General features: G+C 44.0%; 1 protein-coding gene across 1 annotated transcript in view; it reads right to left on the bottom strand.

Moving 5' to 3' along the window:
- Window positions 1-6,134: 6,134 nt before the first annotated feature.
- The window catches only part of LOC132818228 (cytosolic carboxypeptidase 3-like), a 120,284-nt gene continuing 101,113 nt past the window's right edge, over window positions 6,135-25,305 (bottom strand). Inside the window, exons 10-11 of the mRNA XM_060829008.1 lie at window positions 17,193-17,360; window positions 6,135-6,254 (exon numbers count right to left, since the gene is read on the bottom strand). Coding sequence (XP_060684991.1) covers window positions 6,135-6,254; window positions 17,193-17,360 — 288 coding nt within the window. The remainder of the gene's footprint in view (window positions 6,255-17,192; window positions 17,361-25,305) is intronic.

Below are 25,305 nucleotides of genomic sequence, written 5' to 3'. Positions count from 1 at the left end.
TAGGAGGCCATGGTAAGTCTGATGGTGGGATGAAACTTTTTGATGTTGTTGTGGAATCATAGAATCATAGAATCCTTACAATGTGGAAACAGGCCCAACAAGTCCACAACAAACTTCTGAAAAGTATCCCAACCAGACCCATTACTCTACCCTATTATCTACATTTCCCTTGACTAATGCGCCTAATCTTTACAATCCTGAACGCTATGGGCAATTTAGCATGGCCAATTCACCTGACCTGCGCATCTTTGGACTTCGGGAGGAAACCGGAGCACTTGGAGGAAACCCACACACACAATCACTGTAATTGCTTCAATGATTCCAAGCCACAAGTTCACAGCAAGAAATGTTGTCTATGTATCTTGTTGCATAACATTGGTCAGAGGTCCTATGCAGCAAAGAAATCTTGTTTGAACCTGTGCATGAAAATTCTGGTGTATTGGGGTGCATATTTGGTCCCCATAGCTATTCAGTGCATCTGGATGAAGAAGTGGTTGTCGAAGGTGAAGATGTTATGGTTGAGGATGAAGCGGATGAATTGTAAGATGGTGCCTGGAGATTGGCAGTTGTTAGTGTTGAGTACTGAGGCTGTTGCAGCGATGTTGTCATTGTGGGGGATGCCAGTGGAGAGTGTGGAAATGTCCATTGTGACAAGGAATGTTCCTGGTTCGACTGGTCCGTGGGTGCTGAGTTTCCGTAAGAAATCTGTAGTGTCGCGACAGATAGGGGTCCCCTGTACAATGGGTTTCAAGGTGCCCTCGACATAGCCAGAGAGGCTCTCACACTGGGTCCCATTCCCTGGTACAACTGGGACATCTTGGTGTCTTGGCTTTGAGTATCTTCAGCAGGCAGTAGAATTCTCCTCTGCCAAGAAGTACACAGGATGAGAGTGCATAGTCTACTCCGAAGGTCTGGATCATGGGTTTTTATCAGTCTGTTGAGTTGACAGGTGTGTTCTTTGGCTGGTTTGGCAGGTAATTGTCTGTAGTGTTCCTCTTGTCGGTACACTTGTTTGCAGTAGTCCGTTCTATTCTGTATGATGATGGCTCCTCCTTTGATATTATAATTGGCCTTAAGAGCATGGATGGCGTTATATTGTGCTTGGGTGATGTCTGTGCTACCTTGTGAGTGCAACTGATGAATCTGGACTTAACATGTCCCTTCACGGCTTGAACATACATGTCGAGCCTCGGGCAACAGCCTTCCAGAGGGGTCCCATTCTATTGATCATCTGCATTCAATTTATGGACACTTCACTCACACCATTCATATGATCTTTTGATCTGTCTGCCTATAAATTCTGTATGCTTTTCTTCACTTCACCTGACAAAGGGGCAATGCTCCAAAAACTTGTGGTTCCAAATAAACCTGTTGAATGGTAAAAGGAATGGAGGAGAGTGGAGCTCCACATCTGAATCCAGTTGGGCAAGACCCCACATATGTGTATCCCTGAACCCAATATCCGACAGCCTCATATGGACATTCTGACAGGTTCGTACTAAATTCAAGTTTAGCTTTTATTCTCTATCCTTCTGCTTGATTTCAACTCACCATATTTGGAAGAATTTGGATGCTTCTCGTGGACTTGAACTGAGAAAGTGGAGTCTGAATTCTGACAATCCTCTGTAATAGCTGCAAAGAGAAAAGAAAGGATGACAAATCATATTTCTGGCAAACGTAAAGCCCCTGGGATGAAAGGATAAGTGGTTGTAGATACAAAATTTACCAAGGAACAGGAACCAGAGAGCAGAATGAATGGTCATTCTTCAAATGGGATGATACAATACACGAGCATTCCTCAAGGGGCCATCATTAGGACAGTTGTTTTTATTGGTCTGTATTGAAACCCTGCATCTCAAACTAAAGGGTATAATTTTGAAGTTTGCACAATACACAACACTCAAATGTACTATTAATGCAGAGAAGGATTTTAATGGACTTCAGGGGGATATATATATATGCACAGATAGACGGCAGATGCAATTTAATGAACAGATGAGTGCTGTGATATATTTTGATAGAAGGACTGACAAGATGAAATATCAATTAAGCGGTAAAAGTTTAGAGTGGGTGGCATGGAGGCGTCACTGGCTAGACCAGCATTTCTTGCTCCGTCCCGAGTTGCCTTTGATGGTGTGTGATGCCTGGTGGGTGGTGAGCTACCCTCTTGAAATGCAAAAGTAAAAAATCACATGACACCAGGCTATAGTCCAACAGGTGTATTTGAAACCGCAAGCTCGGGTCAGACAATGCATTGTCGGTGTGAGGCCTTGCTTTGAGTCTGTTTGTGTCAAACTGATTTATGCTGCAGTTCATGAGGTAGCCCTGTGCCTAGGGCAATGCCAGCTGGTCACACAATGCCTGGCTACAGCCATCCTAATAAGAAAGAATCTAACTCCTGTCCCTTGACATTCAATGGTGTTACCATCACTGAATCCCCCACTATCAACATCCTGGGGTTTACCATTGATCAGAAATTCAACTGGACTCACCACATAAACACTGTGGCTACAACAGCAGGTCAGAGGCTGGGAATCCTGCGGTGAGTAACTCACCTCCTGACTCCCCAAAGCCTGTCCACCATCTACAAGGTACAAGTCAGGAGTCTGATGGAATACTCCACACTTGCCCTGGATGGGGGCAGCTCCAACAACACTCAAGAAGCTCAACACCATCCAGGACAAAGCAGCCACTTGATTGGCACCACATCCACAAACATCCACTCCCTCCCCCAGCAACACTCAGTAGCAGCAGTGTGTACTATCTACAAAATGTACTGCAGACATTCATCAAAAGTCCTCAGGCAGCACCTTCCAAACCCATGATCTCTTGCATCCAAAAGTTCACCATCTTAATGTAGAGATTTATCACTGTTCCTTCAGTGTGGCTGTGTCAAAAACCTGTAATTCCCTCCCTAAGGACATTATGGGTCTATCTACAGCATGTAAACTGAAGATGTTCAAGAAGGCAGCTCATCCCCACCTACTCAAGGGGCAACTAGGGACTGGCAATCAACCAGCAATGCCCACGTTCCATGAGAGGATAGAAAATGTCTCATCTAAGCAATTGATGAGCAGAGAAGATATATCCTAAATTGGCTAGACTGTCTGATCATCAATCTTTAAATCCTTCAGATAGGCCTATGACAGGCAGTAAAAATAGGATACTTGCCTAGCCAGTCAGAACCCTGGGGCAGCAGTTTAACAGTCACCCGCCACCAAGATATAGGCTACATGTGGAGTTCATTGCCTTGAGCAAATACCACTCTTGCTCCAATGGGCACACACACATACACACACACACATATACACACACACATATACACACAATACACACACACATACGCACACACATACACGCACACACATACATACACACACACACACACACACACACACACACACACTGGATTTAAGGGGACACAATTTTAATGATTACTGTTGAAAATGTACAATAGGATGTGCAATGTATATAATATACCTTAATATCAAAATATACATTTGGAGTTATAGAGACGTACAGCATGGAAACAGACCCTACAGTCCAACTCGTCCTTGCCGACCAGATATCTTAAGTTAATCCAGTCCCATTTGCCAGCACTTGGCCCATAACCCTCTAAACCCTTCCTGTTCATGTACCCATCCAAATGCCTTCTAAATGTTGTAATTGTACCACCCTCCACCACTTCCTCTGGCAGCTCATTCCATACACGTACCAACCTCTACAGGAAAACGGTGTCTCTTTGGTCCCTTTGTAATCTTTCCCCTCTTACCTTAAAACCTTTGCCCTTTAGTTTTGAACTCCCCTAACCCAGGGTAAAGACCTTGTCTATTTATCCTATTCTTGCCCTTCCTGATTTTATAAACTGCTATACGGTCACCCCTCAGCCTCCGACGCTCCAGGAAAAACAACCCCAGCTTATTCAGCCTCTCCCTCTAGCTCAAAATCGCCAACCCTGGCAACTTCCTTGTAATTTTTTTCTGAATCCTTTCTAGCTTCACAACATCCTCCCTATCGCAGGGAGACCAGAATTGCACACAGTTTTCCAAACATGGCCTAACCAATGCCCTGTAGAGCCTCAAAATGACCCTCCAACTCTTTTATTCAATGCACTGATCAATAAAGGCAAGTATACCAAACGCCTTCTTCACTATCCTATCTACCTGTAACTCCACTTTCAAGGAGCTATAAACCTTCACTCCAAGGTCTCTTTGCTTAACAACACTCACCAGGTCCTTACTATTAAGTGTATAAGTCCTATCCTGATTTTCGTTTCCAAAATGCAGCACCTCAAATTTATCTAAATTAAACTCCATCTGCCACTCCTCGGCCCATTGGCTCATCTGATCAAGATCTCATTGTAGTGCCTTAAAAACCATGAAGAAAGAATTGTGGGGATGGGGCACAGTTTGTTTATGTGGCTGGATATAAATAAAAATAATGCCAACAGCATGGGTTCCGTTCCTATTCAGGCTGAGGTGGATTTGGGGCCTAGTTCCTCATTGTGCCCCCACCAGTGAAAGGCAATGGCAAATCATCATCATTAAAGACAGCTCAGCTTGGTAATGAGCCGAGGAGATGCCTTACAACACAGCACACATGGCATGGCATTGTCAAACACATTTGCTGAGTCAAATAGTTCTGTAAACATTGCAAACTGGACTTTGCCTGTACAGTCTGATGAATAAGGCTTCAGACTTCCGTGTGAATATTGTAAGAGAATGAGTGAACGATGATGGAGAGCTGACAGGAAAGTGGAGACAAATCCAGAAACAGGTCAGCTGTGATCCTACTGAACAGAGGAGCAAGGCTTGAGGGGTCAAATGGCCAACTCATATTCATACTTGCCACATTTTTATATCTAGATTATGCCCATATTTGGGGTCTCCCTAGAGAGCGAGATTGGATTTAGTGCATCATCTCTCCCAGAAGATAATATTTTAATTTAATTGTGATCAGTTTTCCTTAATTATATTTTTTAAAGTTAATGTGCCCCTTTAAGTGGCTGTCAATTAGTTAATGTGTTTATTTATTTAGTTGATATTTAAGTGAGTATAAAAACAGGCTTTGTGATTGTATGGCCAGATGGATAAGAAGTTTGAACTCAGTTTGAATCGTAATGGTTATTTTCATACACAGCTATCTTCCACACGTGCTGTACACCAGTGAGATCGAGGCTTTGTGCAATAATGTCTGTTATTATAATGGTTAAAATGGGCCATTAGTCTCCAATATTCACTTTCTGATTTTCGATACCTGGGACCTTTCATGGACGAAAATGTTTTTTTTAGAAAAGGTAAACATCAAATTAAGATGGTCACTATGATCACCTGACCAGGTTGAATCAAGCTCAAAAAACCATCAATAAACAAATTTCACTCTTAAAATTAAATGGATATGTTATCATAATGACTGAAACTAGTTAGTCTGCCCTACTTTTCTTATTTGGTTTATACCTTTATGGAAGTTTAGGAGCATAGGAATTAGGAGCAGGAGCAGGAAATTCAGCCCTTCGAGCCCGCTCTGCTATTTAACATAAAGATGGCTGATCATATCCTGGTCCCAACTCCATTTTCCTGCCTGCTCTCCATTGCCCTTTATCAAACTTTATATTATAAGCACATTTCTTTCTTTTTGTGAATCTGTTGATTGAGGCAGTGCTCTGTACTCTGAGGCAGTAAGTTCCATAGATTCACAACCCTCTTACTGGCATGGTGGCTCTGTAGTTAACACTGATACCTCACATTGCCAGGGGTCTGGGTTCGATTCCAGTCCTCGGGCTGTGTAGAGTTCGCCCTGTGTCTGCTTGGGTTTCCTCCCACAGTCCAAAGATGTGCAGGTTAGATGAATTGGCCATGCTAAATTGTCCATAGTGTTCAGAGATGTGTAGGTAAGGTGCATTAGTTAGTGGAATGGATCTATTCTCTTATAGTCCATGAACCTTGTATGGAATGATCTGTTGGGCGTGAAAATAGGTATTTAAACCTTTACATATGTTTAGAGTGGGGTTGTTTGCAAACACTAGAACTGGAGAATAAACCTTTGTGGCCTGTACTTATGATATTTGTGCAGTTTCATCAGCTCACTCCTTCCCTTCCAATATTTGCTCAGACCTTTTAATACTATCAATAATCTCAGGTGACCACAAAGTACAAAACAGGCGTCTTACTATTCGTAGGGTGGTGTAGTCTCATGCTTATTCCACCAGACATATAGTCATCATAGATTGAATCTTCACTGGTCCCAAGTCTAGCCTGAGGGTGGAAATAAAGATCAATTAAAGTTTGGAAATACATTGAGTCATTCACAACATTCTAAAGCATTTTGCAGCTAATTCTGATTTCTGCTATAATGAAGGAAAGGAAGCAGTCAATTTGCAAGCCCTCAGAAATTGTAATCTCAACATGCTGACCCATCTGTTTCATTGATATTGGTTGTAGGATAAATATTTGCCGAAGAAGGGATCTGGGAACAATGTGACAGCAATCAGACCTTAGCTTAATGCCTTAACTGACCGTGCAGGACTCCCTCATCGTGGCAAACAATGGTTAGCCTGGATTTTGTATCCACAGCCTTCTGACTCACAGGCTACCCTGCCACCAAATAGAGCACAGATTTCCATACAACCCAGGTCATGCCTAACAAGCTCGATTGAATTTTTGGAGGAGGTGTCCAGATGTGCTGATGAGGTTTGTACAGTTGATGCACTCTATGCGAATTTCAGCAAAGCCTTTGTTATGATGCCATATGGGAGAATGATAAAGAAGGTGAAAGCACATGGGATCCAGGGAAACTTGCCAGGTTAGATCCAAAATTGGGTTAGTGACAGGAGACATCCAAGGAACAGGAAAAGTCAGGCAGCATCCAAGGAACATTCCTTCCTGATGAAGGGCTTATGCCCGAAATGTCAAATTTCCTGTTCCTTGGTTGCTGACTGACCTGCTGCGCGTTTCCAGCAACACATTTTCAGCTCTGATCTCCAGCATCTGCAGACCTCACTTTCTCCTTAGTGACAGGAGACACAAGAGGGTGGTGGTAGAAGGCTGTGTGTGTGACTGTGGGCCAGTGCCCTGTGGTGTACCACAGGGATCAGTGCTGGGTCCATTATTGTTCATGGCATATATGAATGACATAAATGAGCATGTCAGGGAGAAGATAAGTAAGTTTGTAAATAACAGAAAATTGGCCGGGTGGTTAACAGTGAGCAGGAAAGTCTAATGTTACACAGGAGAATATAAACAGGTTGGTCAGCCAGACAGATCAGTGGCAGATGGAATTTAACACTGAGAAGTGGAAAAATACTCAACAAATGACTGGACACTAGGAAGCTCAGAGGAACAAACTGATCTTGGGATACTCGTCCACAGAACCCAGCAGGCGGTGAGGCCTGTTACAGGGTAGTTAAGAAGGCATATGGGATGCTTGCCTTTGTCAGTTGATGCATAGATTATAAGGGCAAGAAGGTTGTGTCGGAGCAGTATAGGACTTTTGTGAGGCCGCACTGGAGTACTGACTCAGTCTGGTCACCACACTCCAGGAATGATGTGATTGCAATGGAGGGATTACAGAGGGGATTCACCAGAATGTTGCCTGGGATGGAGCAGTTCAGTGATGAAGAGAGACTGAATAGGTTTAGGCTGTTTTCTTTGGAGCAGAGGGGGAACCTGATAGAGGTGTGTAAGGTAATGAGGGGCATGAAGGGGGTAAATAGAAAGCTGCTGTTCCCCTTCTTCAAAATGTGGCCATTTGCAAGACGACAGTGAAAGGCGGGAGGTTTAGGAAGGATTCCATGTTAAACCTGTTCACCCAGAATGTTGTGGAGATCTGCAATGCACTGCATGGGAGGGTAGTTCGAACAGGAAACTTCAGGAGTATTTGGATGAGACACCTGAAATATCGTAACAAGCAAGGCTATAGGCCTGGAACAGGAACCTGGGACTAGTACAGATTTAGAGTGTTTTTTGTCAGAGCAGATTCAATGAGCTAGAGAGCTTCTTCTGCACTGTATGAACCTATGATACCATGAGATCATAATGAAATCCTACAATCAAGCTTTGGCCATGAGTTTCTTCTGGGTGCCATTTCGTCATCACATGAGTTATTTGCATTCCCTCTGTGATGATGTGGTTTTTTTTGACGTTGTAACTGAGACTTCATTTGCTTCGAGAGCACATTAAAAGGTTCACTGCTAACCATGATTTCCTGGCCACTTAGGGATACTCAGAAAAATCAAATTCCCAGCAGGCCATGCTGCTCTTTGGGACCACACATTCCAAAGGTACAACATATTTTTGTTGGGTAAGAAGAAACTTATATTCATTTTGCTACTTTTCACAATCCCAATACGTTCTAAAGATCTCAAGTAAATAAAAAGTGCGGGTAAGTGGCGTTGAAATGGCTGAATGGCCTTACTTCCACTCCTATGTCTTATGATCTTTTGGACTGAGAACATAGAACATAGAAAAGTACAGCACATAACAAACCCTTCAGCCCACTATGTTGTGCTAAGGATTAATCCTAATCTAAAATAAAATAACCCAATCTACACACCCCTCAATTCACTGCTCTCCGTGTGCATGTCCAGCAGTCGCTTAACTGTCCGTAATGACTCTGCTTCCACAACCACAGCTGGGAATGCATTCCATGTATTCACAACTCTTTGCATAAAGAACCTACCTCTGATGTCTCCTCTATACCTTTCTCCTAATGTCTTAAAATTATGACCCCTCGTGGCAGTCAATCCTGCCTTGGGGAAAAGTCTCTGGCTACCGGCTCTATCCATTCCTCTCATTACCTTGTACACCTCAATCAGGTCAACTTTCTTCCTCCTTCTCTCCAGAGAGAAAAGTCCGAGCTTAGTCAACCTGTCTCTGTAAGACAAGCCCTCTACAGTCCAGGCAGCATCCTGGTAAACCTTCTTTGCACCCTCTCCAAAGCCTCTGTATCTTTCCTACAATAGGGCATCCCGAACTGGACACAATACTCCAAGTGTGGTCTCACCAGGGTTTTGTAGAGCTGTAGCAAAACCTTGTGGCTCTTAAACTCAATTCCCCTGTTAATGAAAGCCAAAACACCATATGCTTTCTTAACAACTCTATCCACTTGGGTGGCAACTTTGAGGGATCTAGGCATCTGCATACCAAGATCCCGCTGTTCCTCCACACTGCCAAGAATCCTGTCTTTAATCCTATATTCAGCATCTGAGTTCGACATTCCAAAATGCATCACTTCGCCTTTATCCAGGTTGAACTCCATCTACCATTTCTCAGTCAGCTCTGCATCCTGTCTATGTTGCGCTGCAGCCTGCAGTAGCCCTCGATACTATCAACGGCACCTCCAACCTTTGTGTCATCTGCAAATTTACTAACCCACCCCTCAACCTCCTCATCCAAGTCATTTATAAAAACTACAAAGAGCAGAGGCCCAAGAACAGAGCCCTGCAGGACCCCACTCAACACTGACCTCCAGGCAGAATACTTTCCATCCACAACCACTCTCTGCCTTCTGTCAGCCAGCCAATTCTGAATCCAGATAGCCAAATCTCCCTATATCCCATACTTCCTGACATTATGAATGAGTCTACCATGGGATACCTTATCAAGTGCCTTGCTGAAGTCCATACACACCACATCCACTATCTCGTTACCTCCTAAAAGAACTCAATAAGATTTGTGAGGCATTACCTGCCCCTCACAAAGCCATGCTGACTACCTTTAATCACACTATGCTTTTCCAAATAGTCATAAATCCTATCCTTCAGACTTTTTTCCAAAACTTTACTGACCACAGACGTAAGACTGACTGACTGGTCTGTAATTGCCGGGGATTTCCCTACTCCCCTTATTGAAAAGAGGAACAACATTTGCCTCCTTCCAATCCTCCGGTAAAACTCCCTGGAGAGTGAGGAAGCAAAGATCTTCGCCAGCAGCTTAGCAACCTCCTTTTTCACTTCCCGGAGCAGCCTTGGATAAATCTGGTCTGGCCCGGGGGACTTATCAATCTTAACATTTGCCAAAATTTCCAGCACATCAACTTCATCAATCTTGATCTGGTCAAGCCTGTTTCCTGGCTCCTCAAAGTTTTCATTCACAACAAGGTCCTTATCCTTAGTGAAAACTGAAGCAGAAGACCCATTTAGGGCTTTCCCTATCTGCTCAGATTCCACGCACAAGTTCCCTACGTTATCCCTGACCAGCATTACCTGTCTCCCTGATCATTCTCTTATTCTTCACATATGAGTAAAATGCCTTTGGGTTCTCCCTAATCCTTCTTGCCAAGCCTTTTTCATTCCCCCCTTCGCTCTCTTCAGTCCATTTTGAGCTCTTTTCTAGTAAGCCTGTAATGCTTTAAAGGTGTGCTGGATTCTTGCTCAGCAAGGACTTGATGACGAGATACCAGCTTCTGTGCAGTTATGTCAGGGTGACGAAGCATTACTTGTTATAACATCTTGTCTATGTATTAGACCACTAAATCCTCTGCTTTCTTTAACTTGCTCTCCTGACTATTGATCTCTCTGCTGTTTGGAGTTTGTAGACTTGTGCAAAATGGCTCCCATCCTTAGTGATATAACCATAATTACTTATATCAAAGTAATTCATTAAACTACATGAAACTGCCTTGTGGTTTGAGAGACATAATAAAAACAACAATGGATGTGAAATCCCTCAAAGCTCTCCTACTGCCATGGATTAGTGTTTTGATGAAAGCCACACCATCAGAGTAGGACAATGAATGCAGTTTCCTTTTTTCCTATCTACCTATCCTTGATCATTGAAGGTGGTAGGAATGCAATACCTCTGAAACAGCAGCAGTTTCTTCAATACTCAAGACTGGGGTGACCTTTAGGAGAGAATGAAAATAGTTTAGGTTCGGCACAAATGATTAGCAATGTTGCAGAAAAGTACAAACATTCTCATCCGCATTTTTATATGTTATAAGAATTACCTGGAGTATACAGCAACCAAAAGACTGCATGACTGAATAAGAGCATGCCAATAATTATGCACCTCATGCAATCTATTTTTTCTGAGCCCATCAACACATCATTACATTCCATCTCCATTTTGGGATAATCTAGTCATTTGTCTTGGGTCATTTGATCCCAGATCTCATTATTGCTTTTATAGAGTCATAGAATTATAGCGATGTACAGCATGGAAACAGACCTATCGGTCTAACTTGTTCATGCCGACCAGATATCCTAACCCACTCTAGTCCCATCTGCTAGCACTTGGTCCATGTCCCTCTAAAATCTTCCTATTCATATACCCATCCAGATGCCTTTTAAATGTTGCAGTTGTACAGCCTCCACCACTTCCTCTGGAAGCTCATTCCATACATATACCACCCTCTGAGTGAAAAAGTTGCCCCCTAGGTCTCTTTTATATCTTTCCCCTCTCATCCTAAACCTATGCCCTCTAGTTCTGGACTCCCCCACTCCAGGGAAAAGACTTTGTCTATTTATCCTATCCATGCCCCTCATGATTTTATAAACCTCTATAAGGTCACCCCTCAGCCTCCGACACTCCAGGGAAAACAGCCCCTGCCTGTTCAGCCTCTGCCTGTAGCTCAAAACCTCCAACCCTGGCAGCATCCTTGTAAATCTTTTCTGAACCCTGTCAAGTTTCATGAGATCTTTCCAATAGGAAAGAGGCCAGAATTGCATGCAATATTCTAACAGTGGCTTAACCAATGTCCTGTACAGCCGCAACATGACCTCCCAACTCCTGGACTCAATACTCTGACCAATAAAGGAAAGCATACCAAACGACTTCTTCACTATCCTATCTACCTGCAACTCTACTTTCAAGGAGCTATGAACCTGCACTCCAAGGTCTCTTTGTTCAGCAACACTCCCTAGGAACTTACCATTAAGTGTATAAGTCCTGCTAAGGTTTACTTTCCCAAAATACAGTATCTCGCATTTATCTAAATTAAACTCCATCTGCCACTTCTCAGTCCATTGGACCATCTGGTCAAGATCACGTTGTAACCTGAGGTATGGAGCTGATTTTAGAAGTACAGTAAGAGTGACTGAAATGTGGGAATGTTTGACCAAGAGTATGATTCCACAGCACTACCAAACTCAAGTTAACGGATTCAAGGAGGATCCTCGCCATTACCTTCCTCAAGGGAAACTGGTTGTGTTTGTTGGAGGATAATCGTTTCAACACTAGGACATTTCTGTAAGAGGTCATCAGGGTAGAATCCTACACCCAAACAGCTGTTCCAACATAAAATCAGAGGTATGGATGTGCACAGCGTTTTTTTTTCTTCACTGCCCAGATGATGTGCCCACGTGCAAAGTAAAACAGTGGAAGATAGCCAAACAGACTCTGCTATTCAAGCAAGATGTGTGGTGAGCTTGGGATGTGGTACAGACAGAAAACAAGAAACTACAGGTGAGTTAGCTCAAAGTCTGACAGAGGGAAATGAGGATATGTACATAGGAGGTATGGTTTTTTTTAGATTAGACTTACAGTGTGGAAACAGGCCCTTCGGCCCAACAAGTCCACACCGACCCGCCGAAGCGAAACCCACCCATACCCCTACATTTACTCCTTACCTAACACTACGGGCAATTTAGCATGGCCAATTCACCTAACCCGCACATCTTTGGACTGTGGGAGGAAACCGGAGCACCCGGAGGAAACCCACGCTGACACGGGGAGAACGTGCAAACTCCACACAGTCAGTCGCCTGAGTCGGGAACTGAACCCGGGTCTCAGGCGCTGTGAGGCAGCAGTGCTAACCACTGTGCCACCGTGCCGCCCAGTTTGCTGATGACTCCAAAATTAGTGGTATAGTGGACAGCAACGAAGGTTACCTCAGAGTATAATGGGACCTTGAATAGATGGGCAAATGGGACAAGGAGTGTCCTTATCATGTGGAAACAGGCCATTTGACCCAAAGAGTCCGCTCTCTGAAGAACATCCCACCCAGACGCACCACTCCTGTAACCTTGCATTTCCCATGGCCCGCCCCTCCAATCGCCACCAGGGCAGAACCCCACTGGTCCTCACCTACCACCCCACCAACCTCAAGATACATTGTATCATCCTTCATCATTTCCACCACCTCCAAACAGACCCCACCACCAAGGATATATTTCCCTCCCCTCCCCTATCAGCATTCCGGAAAGACCATTCCCTCCATCGTCAGGTCCACATCCCTCACCAACCCAACTTCCACTCTCAGCACCTTCCCCTGCAACCGTAAGAAATGCAAAACTTGGGCCCACATCTCCCCTCTCACTTCCCTCCAAGGCCCCAAGGGATCCTTCCATATCTGCCACAGATTCACCTGCACCTCCACACACATCATTTACTGCATCCGCTGCACCTGATGTGGTCTCCTCTACATTGGGGAGACAGGCCGCCTACTTGCGAAATGTTTCAGAGAACACCTCTGGGACACCCACACCAACCAACCCAACCGCCCCATTGCTGAACACTTTAACTCCCCCTCCCACTCCACCAAGGACATGCAGGTCCTTGGCCTCCTCCATCACTAGACCATGGCAACACGACGCCTGGAGGAATAGCGCTTCATCTTCAGCCTAGGAACACTCCAACCACAAGGGATGAATGTAGATTTCTCCAGCTTCCTCATTTCCCATCCCCCCACCTTATCTCAGTCCTAACCCTCGGACTCAGCACCGCCTTCTTGACCTGCAATCTTCTTCCCGACCTCTCCGCCCCCACCCTCTCTCCAGCCTATCACCCTCACCTTATCTCCTTCCACCTATCGCATTCCCAATGCCCCTCCCCCAAGTCCCTCCTCCCTACCTTTTATCTTAGCCTGCTTGGCACACCCTCTTCATTCCTGAAGAAGGGCTTATGCCCGAAACGTTGATTCTCCTGTTCCTTGGATGCTGCCTGACCTGCTGCGCTTTTCCAGCAACACATTTTTCATTTCCCATAGCTAATCCACCTAAACATCTTTGGATTTAGCATGGCCAATCCACCCTAACCTGCACATCTTTGACTGTGGGAAGAAACTGGAGCAAACCAGCACAGACACGAGGTGTCTGTGCAAACTCCACACACGCAGTTGCCCAAGTTCCCTGGCATTGTGAGGCAGGAGTGCTAACCACTGAGTCACCCAGACAGGACAGTGAAGAAAGCATTTGGTATGCTTTATTGGTCAATACATTGAGTATAGGAGTTGGGATGTCATGTTGCAGCTGTACAGGGCATTGGTTAGGCCACTTTTGGAATATTGTGTTCAATTCTGGTCTCCCTGCTATAGGAAAGATGTTGTGAAACTTGAAAAGGTTCAGAAAAAATATGGAAGGATATTGCCAGGGTTGGAGGGTTTGAGCAATACGGAAAGGATGAAGAGGCTGGGGCTTTGTTCCCTGAAGCATTGGAGGCTGAGGGGTGACCTTTTTGAAGTTTATAGAATCATGAGGGGAACGGATAGAGTGAACAGTCAGGGTATTTTCTCTGTAGAAGGAGAGTCCAAAACTAAGGTTTAAGGTGAGATGGGAAAGATTTAACGGGGACCTAAGAGCAACTTTTCCATGCAGAGGGTGGTGCGTGTATGGAATGAGCTGCCAGAGGAAGTGGTGGAGGCTGGTACAATTAAAACATTTAAAAGGCATCTGGATGGGTATATGAATAGGAAGGGATATGGGCCAAGTGCTGGCAAAAGGGACAAGATTAATTTAGGGTATCTGGTTGGCGTGGATAAGATGGAGCAAATGGTCTATTTCTGTGCTGTACATGTTGATGACTTTATGATTCTAAATGCTGGAACATTTTATTAAGGTGGATGTAGCGAGACAGTTGGAAAATCAAAATGTAATTGGACAGAGTCAACTTGATTTTGGGAAAGACAATTTATGTTTGGGGAAATCGTATCTGACTAAGGTTTTGGAGTGATTCTGAGGAAATAACAAGCAATGAGGATAAAGGGGAACCGGCTTGAACTAAATGTCCAGAAGGCATTTCAACAAGATGTCAGCACTTTGTCCAAAACTCTCAGTCTGCACTACCCTGCCCTCTATACAGCAAATAAAAGCAAAATCCTGCAGATGCTAGAATCTGAAACAAAGAGAAAATGCTGGAGAAACTCAGCAGGTCTAGTAGTATTTGTGGAGAGAGAAACGGAGTTAATCTTCTTCAGAACGGGAAGATGGTGAAAAATAGGCTATTTTTATACTTTTGACAGAGACAGAGGAGGAGCAAGTGGGCAGATGGTGTAGAGATACAGTGAAAAATGTAAAGTGTTTGTTAATAAAGTGAAGGACTGAAACATAGGATTGTTCTCTCAGTAGAGAAGATGACTGGTCGTGGTTTACCTGAGGATCACCATGCCTCAGGTGTGGAGCGAAGAGGTTGAGAAGGAGAGTTTTTCATGGCAACCACTGTTGTGGACGAGGCTGGACCCCTTCAAAACATTTCAAGAAGGTAGCCCAGACCCTCATTTTGTTAGTTGTTTTGAGCAGGTGTAAAGTGGATATCCCAGGATAAACAAAACAAAATTCATTTTACACATGAACAAAAGCAAATTAAATTTAGAATAACAATCTATCTGAAACCCCAGTTGACGCTCTCGCAACTTAATGATGCTGTTCCAAATATTTGTACCGTCCCCATAAACACCCCCTCGGCAAAAAAAAGATAAAATCAAACACAGAGATTGTAGAGAGAAAAAAAGAGAGAGAGAGAGAGAGAGAGAGAGAGAGAGAGAGAGAGAGAATCAGCCTGGAGCTGTTTCTCTGGGTCCAGCAATAATTGACCACTTGCGAAAACAAACCAAACCAAACCCTGAACTGGGACAATTAGCCACTTCCCTTTCATTGTAAAAGTGTTTTAAAAGAAAGACTTAAAAGCATTCTCAAATAAATAAACCCAGACATATCGGAACCTCTGACTTTATGACCCCTCTGAAAAGAAAACAAGGATAATTTAATCTTGTTAAAGGAGCAGCATCATCACACCACAGTATGGAAATTTTTGGCATTACTCTGCATTACAATCCAGCCATTTAGTCACTTGAGCCCTTGGTTCTTGGTAGGGATCCTGACGATTGAGGGGAGGAGCTAGACAAAGCACAATCCAAAACAGGTCCTCAATAGTGATTTAGGTGGAAGCCATTCATGTGATATCAGTGGCGCCGACAGTGGATAAAGGCTGCAGCTGTATGGAGAACCCCAGTCAGCAAGGTCTCCTGATCCCTAGTACTGGATCTATCTTTTGTCAAAGGCTGTGTGCCTGCTGATGTACAGTAGCATTCCGACATAAAATATGTCCTGCACATGATCCCAATCGGAACTATCAGAACAAATCCTCAAAACATTTGAAGAAGGTAGCCCAGACCCGAGCTTTGCGAGTTGGTTTAAGCAGTCGGAACGCAGGTATTCCAAGATGGATTAAGCTGACCAAGCCCCATTAGTTTTAAACAAAACAGAATTTATTTCCAAGATTACGAAATTATTACGAACAAAATGGGATGGATGTTGTGAAACTTGAAAGAGTTCTGAAAAGATTTACAAGGATGTTGGAGGGTTTGAGCTACAGGGAGAGGCTGGAAAGGCTGGAGGCTGATTTCCCTGGAGGCTGAAGAGGTTTATAAAATCATGAGGGGCACGGAAAGGGTAAACAGGCAAGCTATTTTCCTCCGGTGTGGAGGATTCCAGAGCTAGAGGGGTGTAGGTATAAGAGAAAAGATGTAAAAGGAACCGAAGGGGCAACGTTTTCATGTAGAGGGTGCTGTGTGTGTGGAAAGAACTGCCAAGGAAGTGGTGGGGCTGGTACAATTACAACATTTAAGAGGCATCTGGATGGGGGGACATGGATAGGAAGAGTTTAGAGGGATATGGGCCAAGTGCTGGCAAATGGGGCAAGGTTAGGTAAGGATGTCTGGATCGACTGGGACGAGCCGGACCAAAGTGTTTGTTTCCACGCTTTACATCTCTATGACTCTAGGTTGTGTACTGAGAGGAATTTAACCCCCTGCTCTCTCTTGTTACTCCTCTGATATTGACAAAATATCAGGAAAAATATATTTTCTAACACCTTCCAGATCTGGAGAAGAGTCGTACTAGATTTGAAACGTTAACCTTTTTAGCAGATCAGGCTTAAGAGTCATCTGCATACCCATCAGAATCTTAACAAACACAACAGAATTTAGTCACTGTCTTTTCTCAAAACACATATTATGAATCTGTAAAAGCCGGCAAATACCTTTCCTTCCCCGATTTTGCGGTTTCTCTGGGGTGCAGGGTCAGAAAGGGCAGGTGTCCGCTCTTCATGTTCAGACCCAGGCTCATGCGCTTCAAAGTGGCCATGGGACTGAAGGGATCCTCTTTTTGTGGTCCTTTCTGCCCGGGAAGGAGCTACTTTAGGCTGCATCTGCAAGAAAGAAAGATCTGCATTTGAATATCACCTTTCACAACCTTTACAGTCATTTAAAGAGCTGCTGGATGAAATGTGACAACAAATATTTGTGTGGGATGACTCAACAAACAGCAGTGAGATATTTAAGAAAGTGCGGACTGCAGATGCTGGAGATCAGAGTCAAGAGTGTGGTGCTGGAAAAGCACAGGCAGCACCCGAGGGGCAGGAGAATCGACATTTCGGGTATAAGCCCTTCATCAGAAAGCAGTGAGATATTTACATACGCAAAAGTGGAAGTTACTGGAAAAGCTTAGCAGGTCTGACAGCATTTGTGGAGCGAAATCAAAGTTAATGTTTCAGGTCCGGTGACTCTTCAGAACTCAATGAGATATTGATCATCTGTCTAGACATTGTTGATTAAGGGGAACCATTAGCTAGAACACCAGAGAAAATTACAATTTTCTTCAAACTGCTGCAGCATTATCCAGTTAAGCATCTTAATGAACAAATGGTGCCGCTGACAACACAGCACCCCTCCTGTTTTGTGCTCGGTGTATCATCCGAGAATAGGTGCTTAAGACTCCTGTTGGGGAACCTAAACTCTCAACCTTCTGATTTCGAGGCAGGGGAGCTAATCAATTAGCCAGGCTCTGCCTTTGTGCATTAGTGCAGCCTGAGAACTGCTTACAGAGTGAAGACCGAATTCTGTCTTGTGCTCCTGTCCTAAGATGTAACTATTCAGCTAGGTGTTCTCCACTGACTTCCATTTCACTGGACCCTGAGTCTGTGACACATTATTCACTGAGGATGCTGATCTAAAAATGCAAAGGATCCTGAATTCCCTGAGAGATGCAATGCATTACAGCTGCCCTGGTCTTGTGAAATCTTTAGCAGGGCACTCTTAGCAACACGATGTTTTCCATCCCTGTGGTACTGACGTCCAGATCAGCACCATATTGACATGATAATTCAGAAAACCTTTGGAAATTGCCATGACACTCACATTTGTGCACACTGAGGCCTTGCAATCTCAATTGTGATCCCTAGTGGGACTGTTCCTTACAAAACAGGTTCCAAAACCAATTATTTTCTATTAGGCAGCCAGTCCACAGAGATTATTACATATGACTTAAGATTGGCCACTTAGGTCAATCCTCTGAGATGGGGAGAAATTTCTTCACCCAGAGAGGGGTGAGCCTATGTAATTCACTACCACAGAAACTAGTCAAGACCAAAACATTAACTGTTTTCAAGAAGGAATTAGATATAGTTCTTTACTTTAAAGGATCGAGGAAATGGGGAGAAAGTGGGAAGAGACAACTGGAGGGGATGTGGATGAGCAGCCATGATCATGTTGAATGGTGGGGCAGGCTTGAAGGGCTGAATGGCTTACACTTGTTCCTATCTTCTATGTTTGTGTGAATGTCCAACCCAGAATGCTACTCCTCCTGTGGCAGGAAGATAGCAGGTATATCAATAATGTTAACCCATGTGCTAATCTTCTCCCCCACCATGTTCTCCATGACTTCTCAGAAGAGAAGGATTCCACCCAAGGTCTCGGTGCAATTCTTGTGGTTGGGTGAAGAGGAAAGGTCAATTAATTCCACCCAAATCATTGCTTGATGGACATAATCAAGCAACATTCCTGATGAAGAATGTAAATATCTCAAGTTTGCAGCAATTCTATACAAATAGTGAATCATATTCAAACCTTTTGGAAAGTCTGATGATCTGTTATCTGTAAATCTTCTGTGCTTTTCCATTTCCCAACATTTGCAGAAAGTACCTGCTGCTGAGGGACAAATTTTAATCAGAAGGTTTCATTCTTGATAACTAGCACACTATAATGGGAAGGAAAAAGGAATGGTTTCAAATCAATTATGACTAAGAACTGGCAGCTTGTGGGTCTGGCTGGCAAAGGCACATTTCATGGAAGCGTTTCATTTTGCACCCATCTAGGAAATTTGCAAGAAATACCAACTAGAGGGGAAAATGAACATTTATACTGCATGAGAGGCAAGTTCTCTTTGATTGGCAAATGGACCTTACACAATAGAAATATTGTTCTGGAGAATCTACCAATTAATGATGATTGACATTTAACTACCTGTTTAAATTTTAAACCAGACAGGTTGACTGTCAATGGTGAGAACATTGTCCCTGACAAATATATCAGCAAATGGCTGCCACCTATTTCATTGGGTTGAAATATTTGCACCTATATGTTCTTTCTGTCTGATAAGGATTGATCTGTAATTTAATGCACGATGCTGTAGTATGGGAAAATGAAGCGAGAACAAGTACCTGCCCAGAATTAAAAAGAGGAAAAGGGTAAAATAAATGACTTCTAAAATCCCAAACTGGAGAGATGGTAATAGCAGTGAAGCTGGCATAAGGTTGCAAGTTGTAGCTGCTTCTGGAAGCACTTGTTTTGATGTGCCCATCAGACATTAGGGCATCTATTCTTTTCAGAGTAGGTATCCCACTTCTAAGAGAGGCCAAAAGCAGTGAATACAACTCAGACAGCACCTGGCCAGGACCCGTAACCCTGGAGCATGCCACATGACCTGGGTAAATGGGGTCAGGTTGACTGAGTCCAGTCAGGCACGACCCATCAACTGGGCTGGAGGGTTGCGTTGGGTGCAGATGGCTATTTCCACCTGAGTTTTCCATTAACATCTCAGGTTAATTGGCAGCGAAGGAGGAAGGCAGATCTTGCCCTTCGCTCCACGGAGGAATTGGACAGAATGAAGAAGACTATGGGCACTCCATAACCTGCCTCCTCTACACCAAGAGAGAGAGTCTAACAGCATCACCAGAACAACTAGGGCCAGGAAATAAATAGCTTGCATAATGCACACACTGTCCTTCATACAGTAATACCCCAAAGTATTTTCTAGTATGTTGTGGTGGGAAGACAGGCAACATCAGAGGCGCTGCTCAAGGTGGTATAAAATGGCAGAACAATAGGTGTTAGCACTTTATTGTCAGTGTGGGAACAGAGGGACAAGTTGATCTGAGGGAAAGAGAATAACAGAACTGATGAGCTGGAAGCAAGGGATTTTGTAAACGTCCTCAAGCAGAGAAAAAAAATCCAGGGATAATGAGAAAAATTGAATTGTATTCATAGTTGAATTGTTCTTCAAAAGACCTATCTCAATGTCCCCTCCTGCAATTCTCTAATTCTATTATGTGATTGGATTCCTGGATGGCATACATGAATTACTCAGTGAATGCTTTTCATTCTCTTTATCCTTAATCAGGCTGAGGACACATCCATGACAAATGGAGCACTTACCAGGACATTGACAGCAGAGTCCAAGTCACTCCCATTTTGATCGGGTGCTTGATTCAAGTAGTGTTGATGGTTTCCTGCATGTGTTTTTTGTGGTTTCTTGTGTGCTTGTGTTTGCTGTACAAACTAAAGATAATATATCCATAAAATCTGTACTCAGGATATAGGTCATCTCTACATTTCCCAGAGAAGCATGTAAAACACAGTAAGATATTGAAATAAAAAACAGCAAGTGCTCAAAGTTAACAAGAATTGGTAACAACTTTTGTCATGACATCAAACATTAACTGTTTTTCTCACCACAGCTGCTGCCTGTCCCCCTGAGAGTTTTTGTGTATTTTCTGTTTTTGTTTCCAATTTCCAATCTCTGTCATATTATACTTTTGTTTTAATGTGGAACTTGAGTCAGACATAGGTCAGATCAGAAGGATACTGTGAACCAACTGGATTTTCAAAGAGAGTTGGCAGCTTGGAATAGATGGTATCATTGTGGATGCCATTAATCACAAAAATACCATACCCACTAAAATTACAAAATTCAGAAGTTAGAGCAGGAAGTTTATACATATGACATATTTGGTCATAGATTTCAGCTGACTGTTCATGCATATCCATCCTTTGCCTTAGGAATACAAGACTTAGGAACTGTCTTAGGAACTATTACCCTTCAACAGATTTTTTAAACTTAATCTTTCATGGGGTGTGGGTATCACTGGCTAGAGCAGCATTCATTATCCATCATAAATGCTATTCAAAAGGTAGTGTTGAAACCCCTTCGTGAACCACTGTGGTTTCTGTGGGGTAGGAACATACACTTGTGCATTTAGGGAGGATTCTGACCCAGCGACACTGAAGGAACAACAATATATTTCCAAGTCAGGATGGTGAGTAACTCAGAGGGGAACCTGCAAGTGGAGGGGTTCTTCTATGCCTGCTCCCCTTGTCCTTCTAAATGGAAGTGGTCATGGGTTAGGATGAGCTGTCAAATGAACCTTGATAATTGTTGCATCTTGAAGATGGCGCACATTGCTGCTGTTACCAATATTTTCCTTAACCATTACAAATCTTTTTCCTTTGTGCCACGTATGACTCCAATCAGCGGAGAGATTTTTAAAATTCACTCATGGGAAGTAGGTGTCGCTGGCTGGGATAGCATTCATTGCCCATCTCCAGTTGCCCCTTGAGAAGGTGGGCTTGAGCTGTTTTCTTCTATCAGTGCAGTCCATGTGCTGTGTTAGACCCACAATGTCCTAAGAAAGGATTTTGACCCAGTGACAGTAAAGGAATGGCAGTATATTTCTGAATCAAGATGATTTGATTTGATTTATTTTATTCATTGTCATGTGTGTTTTGTTACAAAATATTAGATTAGATTAGATTATTTACAGTGTGGAAACAGGCCCTTCGGCCCAACAAGTCCACACGGACCCATCGAAGCGCAACCCACCCACACCCATTCTCCTACATTTACCCCTTCGCCTAATACTACGGGCAATTTAGCACGGCCAATTCACCTAATCTGCACATTTTTGGATTGTGGGAGGAAACCTGAGCACCCAGAGAAAACCCATGCAGACACAAGGAAATATGTGTTGTATAGTGTCACGACTCTTTGCTATCATCTTAAAGCACAGAAAAATAAATCAAAATATAAAAGATAAAGGCAGCGGAATAAAGAAATAAAGAACATTGTTCAGCTTACAGTCCTTTTTGTTAACAGCTCTATCATGGGCCTGGTGGCCAGGCACAAGCCCTTTCGCCATGTCACTGTTGGAATCAAAGTTGCTACATTTCAGCACCATCTTACCTCCACTGATGTTTATGCCACTATGAGTCCTCTATGGACTTCACCAACACAGATGCCACCAACACCAGGTACCACAGTGACCCAAACATGAGTCCTTTTGGGCCCATCTTGCTGATGGAGCCACTGTTAATGCTGCAGGGTCTCATACTGGGACCAAAACCACCTCCACCACCTGGAACCTATGCTGGGCACAGATGCTGCCTGGAACCCGAACTCTCCTCTGCCTCAGCAGCCATGAGTCGGCACTAGGATCACCTTGACCGTGCAGAAGCCACTGGGAACCCAAACTCCGATGCCACTGCCATGAGTAGACACTGCTGGGCCTACTCGAGTCTGTGGTGAGGTCATTCACTGCTACTGTCACCAAGTGATAAGTAAAATAAAAGAGAGAAAAGAAGGGAAAAAGAATAAGAGAGAAAACAAAGAAAAGAAATTAAAGAGAAAAGCAGACTGAGGAGATGAGCCCCGGTCTCAGAAGCCCTATTCCACTGCCAACACTGAGGACCCAGGGGCCTGTATTGTTCTATTCTTGTTTAACTGTGAGTGACTTGGAGTGGAACTTGCAGTCGGTAGTGTTCCAATGTACCTGCTACCCTTGTCCTTCTCGATGGAAGTGGTCATGGGTTTGGAAGGTGCTGTCTGAGGACCTTTGGTGAATTTCTGCAGTGCATCTTGTAGATGGTACACCCTGCTGCTACTGAGCACCAGTGATGGCGGAAGTGGGTGTTTGTGGATGTGGTCCCAAATTGTGGATTGCTTTGCCCTGGATGGTGAACAAGCTTCTTCAGTGTTAATGGAGCTGTACCTATCTAGGCAAGTGGGGAGTATTCCATCCCACTCCTGACTTGTGCCTTGGAGATGGTGGACAGGCTTTGGGGAGTAAGGAGGTGAGTTACTTACTGCAGGATTCCTAGCCTCAGACCTGACCTTTTGGCCACTGCATTTATGTAGTGAGTTCAGTTGAGTTTCTGGTTAATGATTACCCCCAGGATATTGATAGCAGGAGAATTCAGTGATGGTAACACCATCAAATGTCAAGATGTGGTGGTTAGATTGTCTCTTATTCGTGATGATCATCGCCTGGCATTTGTGTGGCGCCAAAGTTACTTGCCACTTGTCAGCCCAAGTCTGGATATTGTCCAGATCTTGTTGCATTTGAACACGGACTGTTTCCCTGTCTGAGGAGTTATGAATGGTGCTGAACTTTGTGTAATCATTAGTGAACATCCCCACTTCTGACCTTATGTTGGACAGAAGGAGCTCAAGATGGTGGGGCTGAGGACACTACCCTAAGGAACTCCTGCAGAGATGTCCTAGAGCTGAAATGACTGACCTCCAACAACCACAACCACCTTCCTATGTGTCAGGTATGACTCTAACAAGCAGGGAGTTTGCCTCCTGATTCCCATTGATTCCAGTTTTACTCAGGTCCCTTGATGCTACATTCAGTTGAATATGGTCCTGATGTCAAGGGCTGTCCCTCTCCCCTCCCCTCTGGAATTCAGCTCTTTTGTCCATGTTTGAATCAAGGCTGTATTGTGGTCAGGAGTTGAATGACCCTCATGGAACCCAAACTGGGTGTCACTGAGCAGAGTATTGCTGAGCAGGTGCTGCTTAATAGCACTGTTGGTGACCCCTTCCATCACTTTACTGATGATCAAGTGTAGACTAAGGGGTGGTAATTGATCAAGTTGGATTCTTCCTGATTTGTATGTGCAGGACATTCCTGAGTAACTATATACTTTGCCGGAAAGATGCCAGTGTATTGGAAGGACTAGACTGGAAAGTGGTAAGTTCAGGATCACAAGTCTTCAGTACTATTGCTGGAATGTTGTCAGAGCCCATTGCCTTTGCAGTATTCAGTGCGTCCAACTATTACTTGATATCACGTGGAATTGGCTAAAGACTGGGGATTACTGGAGGAGGCAAATATAGAACATGCATTCTGCAGTGTTGGTCAAAGATTGCTGCAAATGCTTCAGCCTTACCTTTTGCACTGATGTGCTGCGCTCTTCCATGATTGAGGATGGGGGTATTTGTGGAGCCTCCTCCTCCAATAAGTTGTTTAATTGTCCACCACTATTGATGACTGAATGTGGCAGAACTGTAGAACTTAGCTCTGGTCCATTCATTGTGGGATGGTTTGGTGGCTTCACCAGCTTGATGCCTCATCTTCAGGTACACCTGGTGCTGCTCCTGGCATGCCCTCCTGCACTCTCCATTGAACCAGAGTTGATCCCCTGGCTTGATGGTAATAGGTGAGTGGGGGATATGCTGGGCCATGAGGTTACAGCAGCTGAAGTACATTTCTGCTGCTGTTGATGGCCCACAGCACCTCATGGATGTCCAGTCTTGAGTTGTTAGATCTGTGTGAAGTCTGTCCCATTTAACACAGTGACAATGCCACAGAACGCAATGGAGGTTATTCTCAATGTGAACTCAGGACTTTGTCTCCACAAGGACTGTGTGGAAGTCAGACTTAGTGATATTGTCATGGTTAGTATCGTCTGTAGCTGGCAGATTAAGAATGATGAAGTCCAGTATATTTTTTCCTTCTTGTTGATTCCCTCACTACCTCACTTCCCTCACAGACCCAGTCTAGCAGCTGTGCCCTTTAGGACCTGACCAGCTCGGCCACTCTTAGTGATGAACATTGAAATCCCCTCCCCGAGTACATTTTGTACCCTTGCCACTCTCAGTGCTTCCTCCAAGTGCTGTTCAACATAGAGGAGTATTGATTCCTGGTAACCAGCGGGAGAGTTCCTTGTTCATGTTAACCCACCCTCCAGAGTCAATGTTGTGGTCTCTCAGGGCAACTTTACTTTGCGATTTGAGAGGGAGAAGCTGGAATCAGATGT

This window comes from Hemiscyllium ocellatum, chromosome 8 (genome assembly GCF_020745735.1).
Source record: "Hemiscyllium ocellatum isolate sHemOce1 chromosome 8, sHemOce1.pat.X.cur, whole genome shotgun sequence".
NCBI classification, from domain to species: Eukaryota; Metazoa; Chordata; class Chondrichthyes; order Orectolobiformes; family Hemiscylliidae; genus Hemiscyllium; species Hemiscyllium ocellatum.
This window is presented reverse-complemented; position numbering and strand designations above follow the sequence as displayed.